The 22,886-nt window shown below is 37.8% G+C and overlaps 1 protein-coding gene across 1 annotated transcript in view; it reads left to right on the forward strand.

The window, feature by feature from the left end:
* LMBRD2 (LMBR1 domain containing 2) overlaps window positions 1-22,886 on the forward strand; it is a 71,332-nt gene that overhangs the window by 45,681 nt on the left and 2,765 nt on the right. Inside the window, exons 10-17 of the mRNA XM_053701207.1 lie at window positions 1,940-2,121; window positions 8,843-8,976; window positions 15,330-15,435; window positions 15,522-15,619; window positions 16,531-16,634; window positions 18,260-18,306; window positions 21,093-21,198; window positions 22,344-22,470. Coding sequence (XP_053557182.1) covers window positions 1,940-2,121; window positions 8,843-8,976; window positions 15,330-15,435; window positions 15,522-15,619; window positions 16,531-16,634; window positions 18,260-18,306; window positions 21,093-21,198; window positions 22,344-22,470 — 904 coding nt within the window. The remainder of the gene's footprint in view (window positions 1-1,939; window positions 2,122-8,842; window positions 8,977-15,329; window positions 15,436-15,521; window positions 15,620-16,530; window positions 16,635-18,259; window positions 18,307-21,092; window positions 21,199-22,343; window positions 22,471-22,886) is intronic.

Consider the following 22,886-nt stretch of genomic DNA (forward strand, 5'->3'; position numbering starts at 1 on the left):
ACACCAGAATTTTAGTTGCTTAAAAAGAAAGATAATCCCTTTATTACCCATTCCCCAGTTTTGCATAACCAACACTGTTATAGAAATATACTTTTTTACCTCTGTGATTACCTTGTATCTAAGCCTCTACAGGCTGCCCCCTTATTTCAGTTCTTTTGATAGACTTGCATTTTAGCCAATCAGTGCTCACTCCTAGGTCACATGCATGAGCTCAATGTTATCTATATGAAACATATGAACTAATGCCCTCTACTCTAGTGGTCAAAATGCATTCAGATTAGAGGCAGTCTTCAAAGTCTAAGAAATTAGCATATGAACCTTCTAGGTTTAGCTTTCAACTAAGAATACGAAGAGAACAAAGCAAAATTGGTGATAAAAGTAAATTGGAAAGTTGTTTAAAAATGAATTCTCTATTTAAATCATGAAAGTTAGTTTGGTTTTTTTGACTTGACTGTCCCTTTAAAAACACTTTTTTATACCAGAGTGAATGTGGAAACCCAGATTATTTTTTTGAAATATGTTTAATATGTAGGTTGGTGGGCTGACTAATTCAAACTGATGTACTTCTAATTGATTGTTTCTGTAAGAAATCCAAATATTGTCCAAATCACATTCAAAGTGCATTTGCTGAAAACTAAAAGATTGGATTGTATTTCTGTTTCACTTATGTTTTTGTGCTGGTTGTGACGCAGGCATGAGATTCCTTATTTTATTTTGGCAATATTCCCGCATGATAGGGTGATTAATTAGTAGCTCAGTGAGTTTAAGGAGTGCTGTCATCAGATTCTGACCTACTTGAAGTCATTGAGTATTCGAAATAGCAATAACAGATTTTGAACAATTTTACAAAGAAATGTAACTTTGCATAGGTGGTATAGCTTTGCATCTAGCTGTACAATAGTGGTGTTCAGTTTTTTTCTATCTAAGGGAAACTAGTGGCTAGTAAGTTTTTTTTTATGTTATTTTTGTTGTTGTGGTTTTTTTGTGTGTTTTTTTAAATACATTGGTAAATATTTCTTACTGATTTTATCTTGGCACTTATAGTTTAGGAATCTTGCTGCCTTTGCAGAAGTTTATAGTGTCTGCAGCACAACAGATTTTGACACCAGGATTGACATCACTGACCAGATGAGAATTGTAGCTTACATTGAAATCTATAGTGGTGTATTGTAAGCTAAGTGTAGCAGGACATCACACCCTTATCTATCCTAGACCACCAAGGGAGAGTCACAAATGCTAAACAGAAATAATTTTTTTTTACATATGTAGCTTAAAGGGCCATAATACCCAAATGTTTAAACACTTGAAAGTGATGCAGCATAGCTGTAAAAAGCTGATTAGAAAATATCACCTGAACATCTCTATGTAAAAAAGAAAGATATTTTACCTCAAAAGTTCCTCAGTAGCCACCTCCCATTGTAAAGGATTTCTAAGCAGCATATTAGTGTGTCTGTCCCGGGACAACTGAAAGGATGAGCTTCGTGCACTCTCATATTATTTCACCAATCAGGTAAAGGAAGCTTACTATGAAATCTCATGAGAGTTAAGTCAAATCTCATGAGATCAAAGTAAGAGTTCATGACCTCAGCACTGCTGATGCTGATTGGCTGCTGTTCATTTCTTCATTTTTTTTATTTTTTTACCTGCAGCTGGGAGCAGCTGAGTTTAACTTTTTACACAGAACTTACTCTGCTGAGCTGAGGAGATTGTGAGGTAAAATATCTTCCTTTTTTACATAGAGATGCTCAGGTGATATTTTCCTGTCAGCTTTTTACAGTTATACTGCATCAGTTTCAAGTGATTTAGCATATGGGTATTATGTCCCTTTAAAAGGTATTAGAGCGAACCAAACATATTGTATACATTTTGTAGGCATTAAAGTGTTTATTTCCATCTGCAATGTCCCTTTATGGCTGCTAATTCACCCTGTTTTTTGCAGAGTGGTACTGGGAGTGTTTCCTTCACCCGTGGTGCTCTCGAATCCTGGCAGTTGTTTTGGTCCTGTTCTCTGCTGTGGTTGTGTGGTCAGAGTGCACTTTCTTTAGCACTCATCCCGTCTTATCTCTTTTTGCGGTATTTCTACAGCAAGCGGAAAAAACCTACAACTATATTTATATTGAGGTAAGGAAGAAAGCGTTTTATGTAAATAGAATTACTTATTATTATATGAATTAAGTAAAGTGCATATCTGGGTACAGCTGGACTTGTTACTTACTGGCTAATAAGTAGAATTCCCACTGTCTTATTGTTGGCCAGTAACACATCCCGTAAGGATAGAAACAAAGACTACTTCTTTCCTCAGTACAGGAACATCCGTTTTAGTGGAAGAAAATACGTAGATGCAACAAAATAGTGCTTATTTTAAGGAACACCAAAATATATTGTGCATATGAAAGAGCATTTGTTAAACTACAGTTGTTTTAAACTGATTTTTAATTTAAAGGGCCGTTTATAGTTATAAAATGACATGCTGTAATTCAATAGGGCATGTCATTTTATCAAATGTACCACTCAAGACCGACAGAGCACTGCCTCTGATCCAATAAACAATGCTAGCCGTACACCTGGGTAGTGTGACTAGTACTGCTGATTGGATCAGTGTCAGTTTTCATTTTGAACCAGCAGTGCTCTGTGTATACAGAACAGCACTTTAACTATGTGTTTAACCTCTGCTGCATCGCTAGTGATAAAATGAAATAGTCTTTTTTTTTTTTTTGTCTGTCAAACTCCCGATTCACTAATAAATGTATCAGTGGTTCAGCAGACGTATATGCATTTGTAGATTGCACTTTTCAAAACTAGAGTTGCAGATCACCCCCAATAAAATAGATGGAACTTCATAAGGGGTTTGAACTAACTGCAGATTCAAGTCTTTTATATATATATATACTAGTCCTAAAGCCCATGTACACGGGCCATTTTTTGCAGTACAGCGGTCCTACCCCTTGCTCTCACTCCCTCCCTCTCTCTTTTGCTCTCTCCCCCTCTCTTTTGCTCTCTCTCGCTCCACCTCTCTCTTGCTCTCTCTCCTGCCTCTCTTTTGTGCTCTCTCTCCTCCCTCTCTTTTGTGCTCTCTCCCCCTCTCTTTTGCGCTCTCTCTCTCCCCCTCTCTTTTGCGCTCTCTCCCCCTCTTTTGCGCTCTCTCTCCCCCCTCTCTTTTGCGCTCTCTCTCTCCCCTCTCTTTTGCGCTCTCTCTCCCCCCTCTCTTTTGCGCTCTCTCTCTCCCCTCTCTTTTGCGCTCTCTCTCTCCCCTCTCTTTTGCGCTCTCTCTCTCCCCTCTCTTTTGCGCTCCCTCCCCCCTCTATTTTGCGCTCTCTCCCCTCTCTTTTGCTCTCTCCCCTCTCTTTTGCTCTCTCCCCTCTCTTTTGCTCTCCCCCCTCTCTTTTGCTCTCCCCCCTCTCTTTTGCTCTCTCCCCTCTCTTTTGCTCTCTCCCCTCTCTTTTGCTCTCTCCCCTCTCTTTTGCTCTCTCCCCTCTCTTTTGCTCTCTCCCCTCTCTTTTGCTCTCTCTCTCCCCCCTCTCTTTTGCTATCTCTTCCCTCACTTTTTGTCTCTCCCCTTCTCTTTCTATCTCCCTCCCCTCTCTCTGATGTCACTTTGTCACTGAGCATCACACATTACACACTCACTTGTGTCCATTTCAGATCTGGGCTTTGATGTCACTTTTCACTGAGCATCACACATTACACACTCACTTGTGTCCCTTTAAGATCTGGGCTTTGATGTCACTTTCTCACTGAGCGTCACACATTACACACTCACTTGTGTCCCTTTCAGATCTGGGCTTTGATGTCACTTTCTCACTGAGCGTCACACATTACACACTCACTTGTGTCCCTTTAAGATCTGGGCTTTGATGTCACTTTCTCACTGAGCGTCACACATTACACACTCACTTGTGTCCCTTTCAGGTCTGGGCTTTGATGTCACTTTGTCACTGAGCGTCACACATTACACACTCACTTTTGTCCCTTTCAGATCTGGGCTTTGATGTCACTTTGTCACTGAGCGTCACACATTACACACTCACTTGTGTCCCTTTCAGATCTGGGCTTTGATTTCCTCTTGCGCGTTGCGCCGGCCATGCCCCCACCACGCTCGGTCACACCCACTTTCACCCGCACCTTGCCGCAGCAGATCAGGTAAGGCCAGGTGTGTTTGTCCTTGTGCTGTCTCCTACTGCGCATGACAGCTTCGGACAAACACACTTGGCCTTTTATTATATAGGATACACGCGCGAATCATGGAGAGCTTTGAATTTACTGTGTTGAAAACAAAAATTGTTCCCAAAGTTTTCTGTTTTGCAAGTGAAAGAACATCAAATAAACTTGTTAGCCTATTGTCATGCAAAAGGATTTATAAACAAAAACTGTTTTAATTAAAACAAGTTGTAAATGCATTAAAAATACAAAACACAATGGCGCCAGATGGCGTAGTACAGTCTCTACTTAGAGAAGATTAAAGAGATACGTTCAACTCACAAAGGGACAGCACCTGTGGGGTGCAAATCAGGTGTGCTGGGACTTTGTAGCTGCCCAGCTAACTAGCTCTGGTCGGTCGTGGGAAATTTAGGGTGAATGAAATGGAGATCCCCCTTTGGCTGTAGAACAGTTTTTCAGTGAAATTGTTATAGGTTTTGTTGACCAACCAATTTTGTCTGTTTTCTCCTTTTTTTTTTTTTCAACCACATAGGCAAACTTGGCTGTGTGTTCAACCCTAGATAAGTTTAACACACAGCCAAGTTTGCATATGTGGTTGGAATTTTTTTAAAAAAAAGGAGAAAACCGACAAAATTGGTTGAGACTGTACTACGCCATCTGGCGCATTTTGTGTTTTGTATTTTTCACAAATTTAATCCTTGGGAGGCTGACCACCTTCTCATCAAAGAGCTGCCTAGGAGTGGATTACAGTATCATCAACTTTGTTTGGACTTTTTAATTTTGTATATTTTTTTCCCTTGAGAGCATCCCCTAGAGGCTACTATTGTGTGTGTAGTTACCCTTTTTAGTGGGCTCTCACATATGTAGCCTCTTTCACTCAAGTTGTAAATGCATGATTGGCAAGAAAAAGTGTATTTATTGAGCATGGGAACATTTTATTTAAAAAATAAACAATAAAATATGAATAATACATTTTGAAATACTTTTTTTCACATGAAAACAAAAAAGTTAGTGTTCCTTTAAACTCTTCTGTGTTGAGCCATTTCACAATCCTGCGCTAGAGCTTTTTTTTGTTAGCTGTATGGAAGTGATAGATTTTACACACTCATCGTACCTCTTCCCTACATTTAGCATCAGCTCACCTTCACCAAAATGTCTCTACCAATATCATTCAATAAAGAATCATTGAAAATCAGAAGAAACTTTTTTTTTTCTCTCTCTCTATCTATCTATCTATATATATATAACATTTTTTTTTTTTAATACTGATATGTCGGGGGGGAAAATCATCTACACTCAACAGCGCATTGTTTCTGATGGGCTGTTAATCTCCCTGAAAGATTTGGTTTTTATATGCAAATGTGTAGAACTATAGATTAATACAAAGTACAATTCAGAAAAGGGTAATCGAACAACATGCATCCAGTTATTTCAAGTAACACCATAAAATATAGAACTTTAGGCCTAGAAAATAAAATACAAAACCCAGTCTATACACTCATTTGCAATAGGAAGTATGCAATAAACAATGTTGTGATAACACGTAGATAAAAAGTCTTATATTCAAGCAAAGTCCGGCTTTTAAGTAGATTAAGATGTTCCTTGTGTATGGTTTGTCTTATCTACTTACAATTAGAACCCTCAATCCTATGAGGTAAGGATGAAGTGTTTCAACCGATGTCTCTCTCCAGACACAGTGATGAGCGTTTAAAGTGCGTGTTTGATTGGTTGTCGGTTCCTCCTCCGTGACTTGTCTCCTCACGTGATTTACATACAGGAGTATAAGAGAAACATGGACATAGTGTAATTCTATTAGGATACAATGTAAGTTAATGAGGTGCACTATTGTACTCACAAGGGAAACCTCAATTTATATGAAGTATCAGTGATGTCGAGTCTCCTTGCAGTGCTTCACTTCTCGGAAAACACCCATTGTGTATCTGCTCCAATTCCGTAATTTTTCCAATACACCATCAGATGCACATGGGGAAAGAGTTAGAACAAAGCAGACATAGCGTAACTTTGTGTGTGCTCAATGTCGCTTTATTTTGTAAATAAAAGTTACTCACAAAGGGAACCTTAATCTTTGAGGTATCATATATATATACTACAGCTATGTCGTATCTTTACAACGTTGGTACTGTTAAGCATGTTCAGAGTAACAATGTAACAGTGTTAACAAATTAAAAGTTTGTATCAGAAATAGTAAAGTAATTAAAAAGTAGTAGGTAACGGGTGTTTTCCGAGAAGTGAAGTAAAGCAAGGAGACTCGACATCATTGATACTTCATATAAATTGAGGTTTCCCTTGTGAGTACAATCGTGCACCTCATTAACTTACATTGTATCCTAATAGAATTACACTATGTCCATGTTTCTCTTATACTCCTGTATGTAAATCACGTGAGGAGACAAGTCACGGAGGAGGAACCGACAACCAATCAAACACGCACTTTAAACGCTCATCACTGTGTCTGGAGAGAGACATCGGTTGAAACACTTCATCCTTACCTCATAGGATTGAGGGTTCTAATTGTAAGTAGATAAGACAAACCATACACAAGGAACATCTTAATCTACTTAAAAGCCGGACTTTGCTTGAATATAAGACTTTTTATCTACGTGTTATCACAACATTGTTTATTGCATACTTCCTATTGCAAATGAGTGTATAGACTGGGTTTTGTATTTTATTTTCTAGGCTTAAAGTTCTATATTTTATGGTGTTACTTGAAATAACTGGATGCATGTTGTTCGATTACCCTTTTCTGAATTGTACTTTGTATTAATCTATAGTTCTACACATTTGCATATAAAAACCACATCTTTCAGGGTGATTAACAGCCCATCAGAAACAATGCGCTGTTGAGTGTAGACGATTTTTCCCCCTGACATATCAGAATTTATTTAACCTCTATTGACTAATTGAAAGTTGTAGAGATATTGAACATCAAGTTTAGAATCTATATATTGTGAATTAGTTTAGCGCTGTGGAAATTATATACCCTTTCACACCAGTACTTTGAGTGATTAGAAGCGAGGGCTTACCTATCACTTAAACCCATACATTTCTACAGCAGCTTCAGTTTATATTATTTGAAAAAAGGCTAGCGCCTCCTGGTAGTCCTACTATTTAAACTCCGTATCTTTCAATATATATATATATATATATATATATATATATATATATTGTGCATGAGTATGTTTTTTCTTCTTTTTTTCTTTTTGCGTTTCATTGAATTCTGTGGGGAAATACGTTAACACTGTTGCAATATTCCAATTTCAACTATTTGCGCACAAAGCCTTTGAGAAGAGCTAACTTGCACTCCACTTATAATCTGCCACATAGTGCTAAGAACACATGCACGCTCCTGAGGTCCTATGAGCCTCTGTAGGTTTACGCTTCAACAAAGGATACCAAGAGAAGTAAATTTGGTAATAGAAGTAAACTGGAAAGTTATTTAAAATTGTCTTAAATATCTAAACCAGGACACTTTAATTTTTAATTTACTGTCCCTTTAACATAATTTTAAACAAAACCATGAAATGTCATATAGTACCATTTATTGTCTTAGTAAGTTTACCATTATTGATACGTATTGAGCTTTTACAATGGTGCTGGAGTCAGAGGTTTAAAAAAGTCAGGTTTTCTGTTGGGACTCCACAGCCCTGTTATTTAGAGTTCAATGTCTCTTGAAATATAAATCTACATAAAGAATGAGAACTGTAAGATGCTTGCACAGATTGTCATGATATAACCCCATGAAATGCAGGTTCATCCCATTAAATGATGCCTCACTACATACAGCAAACATAACCTCAGACTGTAACTAAGCTACCCCCTTTTATTTACAATATTGGATCCTAAATTAGCTTTTCTGTTTCCCTTTTTTTTCCCTTTCTTTTAAGTGTGGAAATATATATTTTGTATCCAGTTCCTTTCTTTATATTATAATAATTATTATTATTATCATTTATTTGTATAGCGCCGCAAGATTCCGTGGCGCTGGGTACAAAGACAGGGGTATACAATGACAAGGATTTGTAATAAGATACAAAACTAAACAAATCTGCTACAGGAGAAAGAGGGCCCTGCTCAGGAGAGCTCACAGTCTACAGGTTTAGGGTGCAGCGACATAAGGTTGGGGTAGCTTGTCACATCTGTTGAAGTCAGTTCATGTATTAATTTGGTTAGGATGAGAGATGGAGGAGAGATGGTAAGCCTCTCTGAATAGGTGGGTTTTCAAGGAGTGTCTGAAGCTATTCATGGTTACAGACAGTCTTATGGAGGGGGGTAGAGAGTTCCAGAGGACAGGAGCAGCTTGTGCGAAGTCTTGGAGACGGGAGTGGGACGTAGAAATAACAGGAGTGGAGAGACGTAGGTTAGAGGTTGATCGAAGAGGACAGGATGGGGAATATTTCAAGATGAGAGAGGAAATATAGTTAGGAGTAAGACTGTTGAGTGTTTTGTAAGTTAGGGTTAATACTTAAATTGTATTCTGGAGTGTATGGGGAGCCAGTGTAGAGACTGGCAGAGCGGAGCAGCTGAATATACAATGCATTTTGTAATCTTAGATTCTGCTAATGAGCATTAAATGTGAAGATTTCTTTAAATATATTTTACAAGTGGAAGTAATTGTAAATGAGTCTTGCCCATAATATTATTTTTCATACTTTTCTTCCAGGTGGCTTGCTTCCTTACAATTTTCTTCTTGAGCATTTGTGTTTATTCAACAGTCTTCAGAATCCGCGTATTTAACTATTACTATTTAGCTTCACATCACCAGACAGATGCATACAGTCTTCTTTTTAGTGGAATGTAAGTAGATTGTGATATTTACTGCTACTATATACTAGGCCATTTAAGGCAAATCTTGGCACTCCAGATGTTTCAGAACTACATTTCTTTCATGTAATTAGCAAGAGTCCATGAGCTAGTGACATATGGGATATACATTCCTACCAGGAGGGGCAAAGTTTCCCAAACCTCAAAATGCCTATAAATACACCCCTCACCACACCCACAAATCAGTTTTACAAACTTTGCCTCCCATGGAGGTGGTGAAGTAAGTTTGTGCTAGATTCTACGTTGATATGCGCTTCGCAGCAGGCTGGATCCCGGTTTCCTCTCAGTGTGCAGTGAATGTCAGAGGGATGTGAAGAGAGTATTGCCTATTTGAATTCAATGATCTCCTTCTACGGGGTCTATTTCATAGGTTCTCTGTTATCGGTCGTAGAGATTCATCTCTTACCTCCCTTTTCAGATCGACAATATACTCTTATATATACCATTACCTCTACTGATTCTCGTTTCAGTACTGGTTTGGCTTTCTACTACATGTAGATGAGTGTCCTGGGGTAAGTAAGTCTTATTTTGTGACACTCTAAGCTATGGTTGGGCACTTTTTTATAAAGTTCTAAATATATGTGTTTAAACATTTATTTGCCTTGATTCAGGATGTTCAACGTTCCTTATTTCAGACAGTCAGTTTCATATTTGGGATAATGCATATGAATAAACAAATTTTTTTCTTACCTTAAAATTTGACTTTTTTCCTGTGGGCTGTTAGGCTCGCGGGGGCTGAAAATGCTTCATTTTATTGCGTCATTCTTGGCGCTGACTTTTTTGGCGCAAAAAATTTCTGTGTCATTTCCGGCGTCTTACTTGTCGCCGGAAGTTGCGTCATTTTTTTTACGTTTTTGCGCCAAAAGTGTCGGCGTTACCGGATGTGGCGTCATTTTTGGCGCCAAAAGCATTTAGGCGCCAAATAATGTGGGCGTCTTTTTTTGGCGCTAAAAAATATGGGCGTCGTCATTGTCTCCACATTATTTAAGTCTCATTGTTTATTTGCTTCTGGTTGCTAGAAGCTTGTTCATTGGCATTTTTTCCCATTCCTGAAACTGTCATTTAAGGAATTTGATAATTTTGCTTTATATGTTGTTTTTTCTATTATATATTGCAAGATGTCTCAGATTGACCCTGAGTCAGAAGCTACTTCTGGAAAATCGCTGCCTGATGCTGGATCTACCAAAGTTAAGTGTATTTGTTGTAAACTTGTGGTAACTGTTGTTTGTGATGTATGTCATGACAAACTTTCTAATGCAGATAATATTTCCTTTAGTAGTGTTCCATTACCTGTTGCTGTTCCATCAACATCTAATATTCAGGGTGTTCCTGTTAACATAAGAGATTTTGTTTCTAAATCCATTAAGAAGGCTATGTCTGTTATTCCTCCTTCCAGTAAATGTAAAAGGTCTTTTAAAACTTCTCATGTTTCAGATGACTTTTTAAACGAACATCATCATTCTGATTCTGTTTCTGATACTGATTTTTCTGGTTCAGAAGGTTCTGTTTCAGAGATTGATACTGATAAATCTTCTTATTTATTTAAAATGGAATTTATTCGTTCTTTACTTAAAAAAGTCTTAATTGCATTAGAAATAGAGGAGTCTGGTCCTCTTGATACTAAATCTAAACGTTTGAATACGGTTTTTAAACCCCCTGTAGTTATTCCAGAGGTTTTTCCCGTCCCTGATGCTATTTCTGAAGTAATTTCCAGGGAATGAAATAATCTGGGTAATTCATTTACTCCTTCTAAACGGTTTAAGCAATTATATCCTGTGCCATCTGACAGATTAGAGTTTTGGGACAAAATCCCTAAGGTTGATGGGGCTATCTCTACTCTTGCTAAACGTACTACTATTCCTACGGCAGATAGTACTTCCTTTAAGGATCCTTTAGATAGGAAAATTGAATCCTTTCTAAGAAAAGCTTACTTATGTTCAGGTAATCTTCTTAGACCTGCTATATCTTGATGTTGCTGCAGCTTCAACTTTCTGGTTAGAAACTTTAGCTCAACAAGTAACAAATCATAATACTCATAGCATTGTTAATCTTCTTCAACATGCTAATAACTTTGTGATGCCATCTTTGATATCATTAGGGTTGATGTCAGGTATATGTCTTTAGCTATTTTAGCTAGAAGAGCTTTATGGCTTAAAACTTGGAATGCTTATATGTCTTCTAAGTCAACTTTGCTTTCCCTTTCTTTCCAGGGTAATAAATTGTTTGGTTCACAGTTGGATTCTATTATTTCAACCGTTACTGGGGGGAAAGGGAACTTTTTTACCACAGGATAAAAAATCTAAAGGTAAATTTAGGTCCGCTAATCGTTTTCGTTCCTTTCGTCATAATAAGGAACGAAAGCCTGATCCTTCCCCTACAGGAACAGTATCAGTTTGGAAACCAGCTGGTAGGGGGCAGATTACGTTTTTTCAAGAAATTTGGATCAATTCGATTCACAATCTTTGGATTCAGAACATTGTTTCTCAAGGGTGCAGAATAGGCTTCAAGATAAGGCCTCCTGCAAGAAGTTTTTTTCTTTCCCGTGTCCCAATAAATCCAGTGAAGGCTCAAGCATTTCTGAAATGTGTTTCAGATCTAGAGTTGGCTGGAGTAATTGTGCCAGTTCCAGTTCTGGAACAGGGGCTGGGGTTTTACTCAAATCTCTTCATTGTACCAAAGAAGGAGAATTCCTTCAGACCAGTTCTGGATTTAAAAATATTGAATCGTTATGTAAGGATACCAACATTCAAAATGGTAACTATAAGGACTATTCTGCCTTTTGTTCAGCAAGGGCATTATATGTCCACAATAGATTTACAAGATGCATATCTGCATATTCCGATTCATCCAGATCACTATCAGTTTCTGAGATTCTCTTTCCTAGACAAGCATTACCAGTTTGTGGCTCTGCCGTTTGGCCTAGCAACAGCTCCAAGGATTTTTTCAAAGGTTCTCGGTGCCCTTCTATCTGTAATCAGAGAACAGGGTATTGTGGTATTTCCTTATTTGGACGATATCTTGGTACTTGCTCAGTCTTCACTTTTAGCAGAATCTCATACGAATCAACTTGTATCGTCTCTTCGAGAACATGGTTGGAGGATCAATTTACCAAAGAGTTCGTTGATTCCTCAGACAAGAGTAACCTTTTTAGGTTTTCAGATAGATTCAGTGTCCATGACTCTGTCTCTAACGGACAAAAGACGTCTGAAATTGGGTTCAGCTTGTCGAAACCTTCAGTCTCAATCATTCCCTTCGGTAGCCTTATGTATGGAAATTCTAGGTCTTATGACTGCTGCATCGGACGCGATCCCCTTTGCTCGTTTTCACATGCGACCTCTTCAGCTCTGTATGCTGAACCAGTGGTGCAGGGATTATACAAAGATATCGCAATTAATATCTTTAAAACCGATTGTACAACACTCTCTGACGTGGTGGACAGACCACCATCGTTTAGTTCAGGGGGCTTCTTTTGTTCTTCCGACCTGGACTGTGATCTCAACAGATGCAAGTCTTACAGGTTGGGGAGCTGTATGGGGATCTCTGACAGCACAAGGGGTTTGGGAATCTCAGGAGGCGAGATTACCAATCAACATTTTGGAACTCCGTGCGATTTTCAGAGCTCTTCAGTCGTGGCCTCTTCTAAAGAGAGAGTCATTCATTTGTTTTCAGACGGACAATGTCACAACAGTGGCATATGTCAATCATCAAGGAGGGACTCACAGTCCTCTGGCTATGAAAGAAGTATCTTGAATACTTGTTTGGGCGGAATCCAGCTCCTGTCTAATTTCTGCGGTTCATATCCCAGGTATAGACAATTGGGAAGCGGATTATCTCAGTCGCCAGACGTTACATCCGAGCGAGTGGTCTCTTCACCCAGAGGTATTTCTTCAGATTGTTCAAATGTGGGGACTTCCAGAAATAGATCTGATGGCTTCTCATATAAACAAGAAGCTTCCCAGGTATCTGTCCAGATCCAGGGATCCTCAGGCGGAAGCAGTGGATGCATTGTCACTTCCTTGGAAGTATCATCCTGCCTATATCTTTCCGCCTCTAGTTATTCTTCCAAAAGTGATTTCCAAGATTCTAAAGGAGCGTTCGTCTGTTCTGCTGGTGCTCCAGCATGGCCTCACAGGTTTTGGTATGCGGATCTTGTACGGATGGCTACTTGCCAACAGTGGACTCTTCCGTTAAGACCAGACCTTCTATCGCAAGGTCCTTTTTTCCATCAGGATCTCAAATCCTTAAATTTGAAGGTATGGAGATTGAACGCTTGATTCTCAGTCATAGAGGTTTCTCTGACTCTGTCATTAATACTATGTTACAGGCTCGTAAATCTGTATCTAGGAAGATATATTATCGAGTCTGGAAGACTTACATTTCTTGGTGTTCTTCTCATCATTTTTTCCTGGCATTCTTTTAGAATTCCTAGAATTTTACAGTTTCTTCAGGATGGTTTGGATAAAGGTTTGTCTGCAAGTTCCTTGAAAGGACAAATCTCTGCTCTTTCTGTTCTTTTTCCCAGAAAGATTGCTAATCTTCCTGATATTCATTGTTTTGTACAGGCTTTGGTTCGTATAAAACCTGTTATTAAGTCAATCTCTCCTCCTTGGAGTTTGAATTTGGTTCTGGGGGCTCTTCAAGCTCCCCCGTTTGAACCTATGCATTCGCTGGATATTAAATTACTTTCTTGGAAAGTTTAGTTTCTTTTGGCCATCTCTTCTGCTAGAAGAGTTTCTGAATTATCTGCTCTTTCTTGTGAGTCTCCTTTTCTGATTTTTCATCAGGATAAGGCGGTTTTGCGAACTTCATTTATATTTTTACCTAAGGTTGTGAATTCTAACAACATTAGTAGAGAAATTGTAGTTCCTTCATTGTGTCCTAATCCTAAGAACTCTAAGGAAAGATCGTTACATTCTTTGGATGTAGTTAGAGCTTTGAAATATTATGTTGAAGCTACTAAAGATTTCCGAAAGACTTCTAGTCTATTTGTTATCTTTTCTGGTTCTAGGAAAGGTCAGAAGGCTTCTGCCATTTCTTTGGCATCGTGGTTAAAGTCTTTGATTCATCATGCTTATGTTGAGTCGGGTAGAACTCCGCCTCAAAGGATTACAGCTCATTCGACTAGGTCAGTCTCTACTTCCTGGGCATTTAGGAATGAAGCTTCGGTTGATCAGATTTGCAAAGCAGCAACTTGGTCTTCTTTGCATACTTTTACTAAATTCTACCATTTTGATGTGTTTTCCTCTTCAGAAGCAGTCTTTGGTAGAAAAGTACTTCAGGCAGCTGTTTCAGTTTGATTCTTCTGCTTATAATTTCAGTTTTTTTCATTATAAGATTAAGACTTTGTTTTGGGTGTGGATTATTTTTCAGCGGAATTGGCTGTCTTTATTTTATCCCTCCCTCTCTAGTGACTCTTGCGTGGAAGATCCACATCTTGGGTATTCATTATCCCATACGTCACTAGCCCATGGACTCTTGCTAATTACATGAAAGAAAACATAATTTATGTAAGAACTTACCTGATAAATTCATTTCTTTCATATTAGCAAGAGTCCATGAGGCCCACCCTTTTTTGTGGTGGTTATGATTTTTTTGTATAAAGCACAATTATTCCAATTCCTTATTTTTTATGCTTTCGCACTTTTTTCTTATCACCCCACTTCTTGGCTATTCGTTAAACTGATTTGTGGGTGTGGTGAGGGGTGTATTTATAGGCATTTTGAGGTTTGGGAAACTTTGCCCCTCCTGGTAGGAATGTATATCCCATACGTCACTCATGGACTCTTGCTAATATGAAAGAAATGAATTTATCAGGCAAGTTCTTACATAAATTATTTTTTCCCATGATGCTTAGGCACTCTGAAGTCCAGTAAAGCATCATGGGAAATGTAGTTCTGAAACATCTAGAGTGCCAAGGTTCGCCATCACTGTTCTAGGTGGTCCTTTTTAATAAACAAATTATCCAATTTTTATAAATCTTGCTTCTTTGTTATATGTCGCCTTAACCTTATAAATTGTCACTTTCAACAGATTTAATTAGCATTAAAGGGCCATAATAATAATAAAAAAAAATACATGCTCTCATTTGCTCTAATTCATTGACTCTAGTGTCTCACCAATCCTGTCTTTAACCCCTGCAAATGTCTTAAACACACAGGTTGTCCTGATCGGAAACTACTGGTCACCTAATTAGCAGGGGGTAGTTGCACGACCCAAATTTATTTAGATTCATGACATTTTTTTTTTTTATTGCCCTTTAAAATAGTCAACATATACAGTACTAGTATTTTGCCATAAAATCTATATTTGTTTCTCACATGCAACAGGTTGTTTTGTCGTCTGACTCCTCCATTATGTCTTAATTTTTTGGGATTGACGCATATGGATGTATCTATTTCTCATCAGAACACAGAGCCAACTGCTTACACGTCGGTAAGTGTTTGCTAGTGTGATAGATTCCCTGCCCTAGATAACCGCTTATTTCAGTGTATCACTTTTCTGTGTTTGTTTACTTCTAGATTATGGGATCTTTAAGAGTCCTTCCTCTAATTGCTGATGGCTTTTATATATATTATCCCATGCTGGTTGTTATCCTCTGCATTGCAACATACTTCAGGTAATAAATGTTTCCAACTCCTCTAGTAGAATGGTTTACTAATACTGCTTGATTACATTTATTCTATATTTGGTTAGATAATAGAAACTTAAAATCACAACTACTCTGTACTGCCTTCCAGGGACAATTTTATCCTAGCCCCCGAAACTGTTCTAGCCGAAAGTTTGCACAATAGAAAACAGATGCAATGCATTTTTTGCAGTTAATTTACATAGTTTAAAAGTTGCACAGCAAATATAAACAAGCCCTGACGAATAATGTAGAGCAATGAAGTCATACGGCTCCTGCTCTGTATTGTGTGCACAATATGGCTTGTCAAGACTGCACCGGTATCACTGAGCTGTGAATGTGCAGTGCTTCTGTGACAGGTTGGCAGAAACGCCAAGATGGTAGTGCCCAGCATTTAAAAATGGTTAATATTTTGAAGGGAGCTGCAGGCACAAGGGAAACAGTAGCATGGTGAGTGACTATTCTACTGTTGTAGCCAGGAGTGTAATGTCCCTTTAATTTGTTAATGTTTCCCTACAGATGCTGTGTTTTAGTCACTATGCTCGTTATGCTGACGTTTCAGTCTTTACTATTATCGGCATCAGCACTTTAAAACCTTGCAATAGTGGCAGTTATTTAGCCAGTGATATTTTGAGAAAAAGAAAGAGTAAACCCTCTGCACAGAGCTGCCCAGTATGTTTAAAGGATTAGCTGATGTATAGTTTTCATCTTGCATATTGCATTTTATTTTGTGCAGCTGGATGGAACATTGTAACTTTCCATCTATTTTGTAAATTACTGATCCAGGTTCTTATATAGTAGATGACTTTTATTGTTAGCGTTATTTTCTACCAGTTGTGCAGGACTGACATTATTATATACGGTGTCCTTACTTTACAATGCATGTTTTAACTTTATTTTAGTTTGGGAACTCGCTGTTTGAATTTACTTGGCTTTCAGCAATTTATGGGTGACAATGACATGACATCAGACCTCACCGATGAAGGAAAAGAATTGATTAGAAGAGGTAAGTTTTGTGAGAACAAAAACACATTGCTAGAGTAGTAGAGGGTATGCCTTGGCTTGGAGGATAACAAATAAGAATATGACCAAAAGTATGAGGACACCTAACCATCACACCTATATGAGCTTGCTGGACATCCCATTCTAAAATATTGGGCATTAATATGGCATTGTGGCCCTCTTTGCAGCTATAAGAGTCACCACTGTTCTGGGAAGGCTTTCCGCATAATTTCGTAGTGTGTATGTGGAAATTTGTGTACATACAGCCAAAAGAGCATTTGTGAGGTCAGGCATTGATGTTTGATGAGAAGGTCTGGCTTGCAATCAGTGTTCCCGTTCCTCTCAAAGGTGTTCAGTGGATTTGAGGTCAGGGCTCTTTGCAGGCCACTCCAGTTCCTCCTCGCTCATCAAACCATATCTTTATACCTTGCTTTGTTTACAGGAAAAGAGTCATGCTAGAACAGGAAAAGGCCTTCCCTATAAAATGTTAGAAGTACCCAGTTGTCTGAAATGTCTTTAGATCCTATAGCATTAAGATGACCCTTCACTGGAACTAAGGGGCATAGCCCATACACTGAAAAACCACTCCAGGCCATTATCCTTCCTCCATGAAACTTTTACAGTAGGCACTATGCATTTAGGTTGTTAGCGTTCTCCTGGCATCTACTACACCTAGGTTCTTCCATCAGGCTGATCATAAATATGATTCCTCACTCCAGAGAACACGTTTCCACCACTTTAGAGTCTAGTGGTGTTATGCTTTACATTGCTTAAGCCGATACTTTGAATTGTGCATGTTGGTTGGAGACTTGTGTGCAGCTACTCAACCATGGAAACCTATTTCATGAAGTTCACAACACACAGTTATTGTGAGTATAGTTCTTCTGTTTTTTGTGCTTTGCTCAATAATAAGTAGGTTACAGTTATAAGTGAGTGAATCAGCATTTTGCAGGTGTCATAGTTAAAGAAAGGCTGTTATAATCAGCATGACCGGGTTTGGCAAGTCTGGTATGGGATGTGAGGTGGAGGGTATAATAAGTAGCTCAATTTTTGAGATATTAATCTGTAGGTAGTATGAGGACACCCAGGTAAAGAGTGTAGAGCAAGACTTTTTTAAAACCGGTTGCGTAAGGAGCATGTGTTTGGAGAATATAAAACGGTTTAGTGCAATTAGCTTGTAGATGGTTTTGGAACGCAAAGAAATTTTCTCAAAGAAAGATATATAGATGGAGAAGAACAAGTGATACCCCACAGGGGATGGAAGAAGATCCATCAGAAGAAGAGCATCAGAGGACTATAACTTAACGTCTTTTTCCCCCCCAGCGTTTAGTTTAGAAACCTAATTGGTGCTATCAATTACTGATTATAGAATAGTAGATCAACTGTTCTTATAGTGTTGAGGTAATAAGGTTGCCAGGCAATAATTTGTTGGTGAATTCAGATCTAGATATGTGCTTTGCAAAGGTCAGATGTGTCAGTAGTGAGAGAAATTTAAAAGCCGTAGACTAATATAAGGGAAAGCTGCATGCAATAATTTTTATGAAGTGCTGTAATGCTGTAACCATCTGAGTTATCTGACAGATAGTAAAATGGTCATGCTCAAATGTTATTGTTTTTTTTTGTGTTTAGAGAAAAGAAAAAGGCAGAGACAAGAAGATGGTGAAACCCGCAGAAGGGTAGGATTATTTAATAATTTTCTTAATTTTTATAAAGAATTTGTTTTCCTGCATTATCATCTATATATATATATATACACACATACAGTACATGCACACGTGTGTGTGTATGTATTTATATATGTATATGTGTGTGTGTGTGTATATATATATATATATATATATATATATATATATATATATATATATATATATATAATGTATGTGTATATATATATATATATATATATAATGTATGTGTATATATGTGTGTGTGTTTGTGTGTGTATATATACATACATACATACATACACGCACAGGTAGCCCTCAGTTTACGATGGGGTTAGGTTCCAGAAGGAATGGTTGTAAATAGAAAACCGTTGTAAATTGATACCCAGTTTATAATGTAAGTCAATGGGATGTGAGGGAGTTAGGTTCCAGACCCCTCTCAAAATTGTCATAAGTAACACCTAATACATTATTTTTTAAGACTTTAAATGCTAAACAGCATTATAAACCTAATAGAATAATCACACAACACAGACTGTATCATCAAACTAAGTTTAATGAACGAAAAACTTTTTTTTACTTTCATTTTTCTGCAAACAGTTCTCTGCATTATTAGGATGTTAGATAATATCTGGTCTGCAGCTATTCTATGCATTCCAGTCTGGACTGATTTATAGGCACCCTCACCTCAAGCAGCTGGGATAGAAGAAGAAAGGGAAGTTTCCCTCACGGCTGCTAGATCTTGTTGCTTTGAAAGCTGCTCGATAGCTCAGGTCTGGTTACACTGATTAATTTCAGCTTGCTTGGCTTGCATAGCTTTGCTGTAACACAAGTGGACAGCTCCACCTACTGGCTATTTTAATCAATGCACTGCTTCTCAATGCTTTTCAATAGCAGTCAAGGGCTTTTATTCTAAAACGGCGGAAATTGAACCATCGTAAACCGGGGACCACCTGGTATGCTTGTGTGTGTGTGTGTGTGTGTATATATGTATACATACAATAATAAACCAGTGGTTCACAAACTGTTCCCCACATAAGATTAAAGGCTTTTCCTTGAAAAGGACAGGGAACACCTTGAACAAGTCCAAACTAGACTTGTTCTGGAGAATACAGGGTATGCCCCTATCATTGTGTTAACAAAATCTCCATTGTTTGGCTTCAGCAGTAATGATAAGATCAGAGTGCAATATAGGGGCACAAGTATGGCAGTCAGGCTGTGCTATTTCTGTTTTTCAGACATAACTTACAAGAAAAGGGGGCAAAATAAATTAATGAAGGTATGTGGCAAAGTTTTTTTTTTGTTAGTTTTTCTTTTAAGATTCAGCTAGAACATAACATTTTTAACAACTTTTCTGTTTACTTTTATCAAATTTGCATAATTGTCTTTGCGTCCTTTGTTGAAAGTGCAGCAATGCACTACTGGGAGCTAGCTGAACATGGAATTAGCCAATGACAAGTGTGCAGCCACCAATCAACCGCTATCTCCCAGTAGTGCATTGTTGCTTTTGTGCCTACCTAAGGGGGCGATTTATCAAGCAATATACACGCCCCTGTCCGCCGCAGCTCGCCTCTGGCGGGCTGTATTCCCCTGGAGGAATTCAGAATTGCACATGAGCGTTATTTTGCGCTCGCATGCAATCCCGCCACCTGCCTGCGCACCACCAATCACGCGTGGGCAGGAGCTGTCAATCTCCCCGGTCGGACTATACCGGGGAGATTGAATTTCGCCACTTTATAGGTGACAAAAGGTTAGGGAAGCAGCAGTCTGATGACCGCTGCTTGTTAAATACGGCACGCAGGTTCTCTTGTGAGAACCTGCAGTTGTATGAGGTCAAAAAGGCTTGCGAAGCATTTGATAAATCAACTTCTAAGTATGCTTTGCAATAAAGGATACCAAGAGTTGCAAATATAAGTAAATTGAAAGGTTGCTTAAAGTTGCATGCTCTATCTGAATCATGATAGTTTAATGTTTACTTTACTGTCCCTTTTAAGCATTATTACAATTTTAAAGTGTTCCCTGTCCTTATAAGAATTTATGATTTAATGAGCCTTTTCACCTTTTGGTATCATTTTCTGCAACAGTTTTTTCTTAGGTCTGTTGCATCTCCATATCTATGTGTTTTGTCCTGCTGGTTGGATTCTACTGATATATAGCTATGTAGATTAAAGCAAAACATGAGAGATGTGTGTTGCTGATTTAATTTAGTTGTTATCTCTCAATATTGATTAACAATATTGTACGCTCTAACTACTAATTGCAAAATATCTCTTTATAGTATATTAGAAGTTATATTTTGGTTCAGATTTCATGACAACTGTAAATGTAATTAAAGAAATAAAAATATTGACAGAGATGGCTTTGCATTTTCAAATTATTCATCTTAATGTCAAATGTATATGCTGAGCAAATTAAAGAGACATTATAGATGTGCCTGTGGTGCTGATCTCCTTGCGAACACATGCACTGATTATTGAGCATATCTACCAGTTGGCATTTGCTTAGCACCATGCGATAGTATGCTGAGCTTTTTTTATGCACAAATATCGCAAACTGCATTTAATTTATATATACTATGGTTGTACAGTTTTACAGATTTTTGCCCCCTTAATTACTTCAATCGCCCAATGGCATCCTTTTTATTGCCTGGCAAAGTCCTCCCACTTCAGGCTTTATTGCATTATTGAGGAGACCGTCTTTTATAGACTGAAAAGCAAAGTGATTTCAGTGTCCCTTATGAAGCCAACTTGTTAAGGGATGAGGTAGCTAAATTAATTCATATACTTTTTATTTTTCAGGATTGGAAAGAACGATATGGAAATAACAGGGAAGATACCAGTCGGAACAGAAATGCTCATTCTGACCAAAAAGAATCAAGTTACACAGAAATGACAACGAACAGAGGTGAAGTGCTCATTTATTATTCTTATAACATCATTTTTTTAAACGAGTAAATTGGATTTTCTCTTTTTGTAGTTGAAAAGCTACTATATCTGTGCAAATAATGCTTAGTGACTATGTCCATAAGTTATGCTCCATCCTTTGCAGTTAATGCAGTTTTATATTAGAATAATATTTGTTGCAGAGAACTGAACAAAAAGTCCAGTGATTTTTCACCTACAGTGTCTTGCTTTCTGATTACCTAGGTATGGGCATCCACATAAATATATATTTTTTTCTGTGGGGTGAGGGGGATAAACAATAACATTTCTTGAACACAATACCATCAGTGTTGTGCAGGATTATGTCCCCCTTTGATATCTAGGTACTCTTCAACATTTAATATAGAAGATGTATCAATGATTTATGTGACTGGTATTAAACACTTAGGGCCAGATTATAAGTTGAGCCCAAAATATTGCTTCCGCAAAAGCGATATTTGCGTTCAACTGAGTAATACCAGCACACCTAAATGTGCGCTGGTATGACAAGTGAGGTGCAATGCAAACACGACCTCACGTTCGCATTGCACTCATGAGACTGCGCTTCCATAGGCTCCAATGGGAGCCTCATTCTCATGCTGTGTCTCACAGAACTAGCAGGGGGTAAGTCATGCAGCAATGGGCAGTAAATATATATGAATATATACATATATATTTATATACACATATTAACACAAAATATTTATGTATATAAGCATATACATATATATTTACAGAAATAACAGTTCCCCATAGACCGTAATGTAAAGGCACTTTTTAAGTGCCGTTTTTTCTCTAACACGTCACTTTTAACTCCTTATAACTGCTTTTGGCAGATGCTTATTGTTTTTTATTTTCAAAAACAACGCACGACTTTGGGGGTAATTGGGTGATATTTGGGGGTAATTGGGTGATCTGATCTGATAACTTATCGCTCCACTTGTAATCTAGCCCTTAATTTGCTGTTTAGTAATATCCCATAATCTAAAGTAACGTGCAGATTGGTCTCTAAATCAATCACTTGTTAAAATCCATGATGTAAGAGAATGTATTTCTGTTATACTGAATGGTCTTAAATGTGATGACACTTAGGGGTTTTATAGTGTTTCCATTTTATATATTTTACAGCATCAAAGTACTCGAGACCAAACAACAGGACAGAAAGGGATAGGATAGAACTTCTGCAAGACGCAGAGCCTCTGGATTTTAATGCAGAGACGTTTACAGACGACCCACTTGAGGCTGACTCTGGAAGGTGAGCATTGGGTTGTGTAGCTCATTGTTTAAGAATTAAAAAAGAAAAAAAAAAATTGCAGAGCTTTGGTGTATTGCTTTGAGAATTGTATAAAGGTATAAGCAACACATTTGGTTTTCAGCTCAGTATTAGGATCCTTGGACAGATCTGTTATGTTAAAATCAAAATACAGTATGTGGATAGGTAAAAAACAAATACCTCAAATAAATGTTTCATTAGTTCTGGGTTTTCATAATTTAAAGGTTTTAATTTTGCTCATTATTTTAGATTGTTCACCCAAGACATGATTAACTGGAAGGTACCCCCAATTTGTTTACAATTATTTATTTTACCTGCTGGAGTGTATTAAATTGTTTACAGATATCTCCTTTACCTTTCAGCATTAAAGGGACAGTTTACATCTTAGTCATCTTACA

The sequence above is a fragment of the Bombina bombina genome, chromosome 2 (genome assembly GCF_027579735.1).
Source record: "Bombina bombina isolate aBomBom1 chromosome 2, aBomBom1.pri, whole genome shotgun sequence".
NCBI classification, from domain to species: domain Eukaryota; kingdom Metazoa; phylum Chordata; class Amphibia; order Anura; family Bombinatoridae; genus Bombina; species Bombina bombina.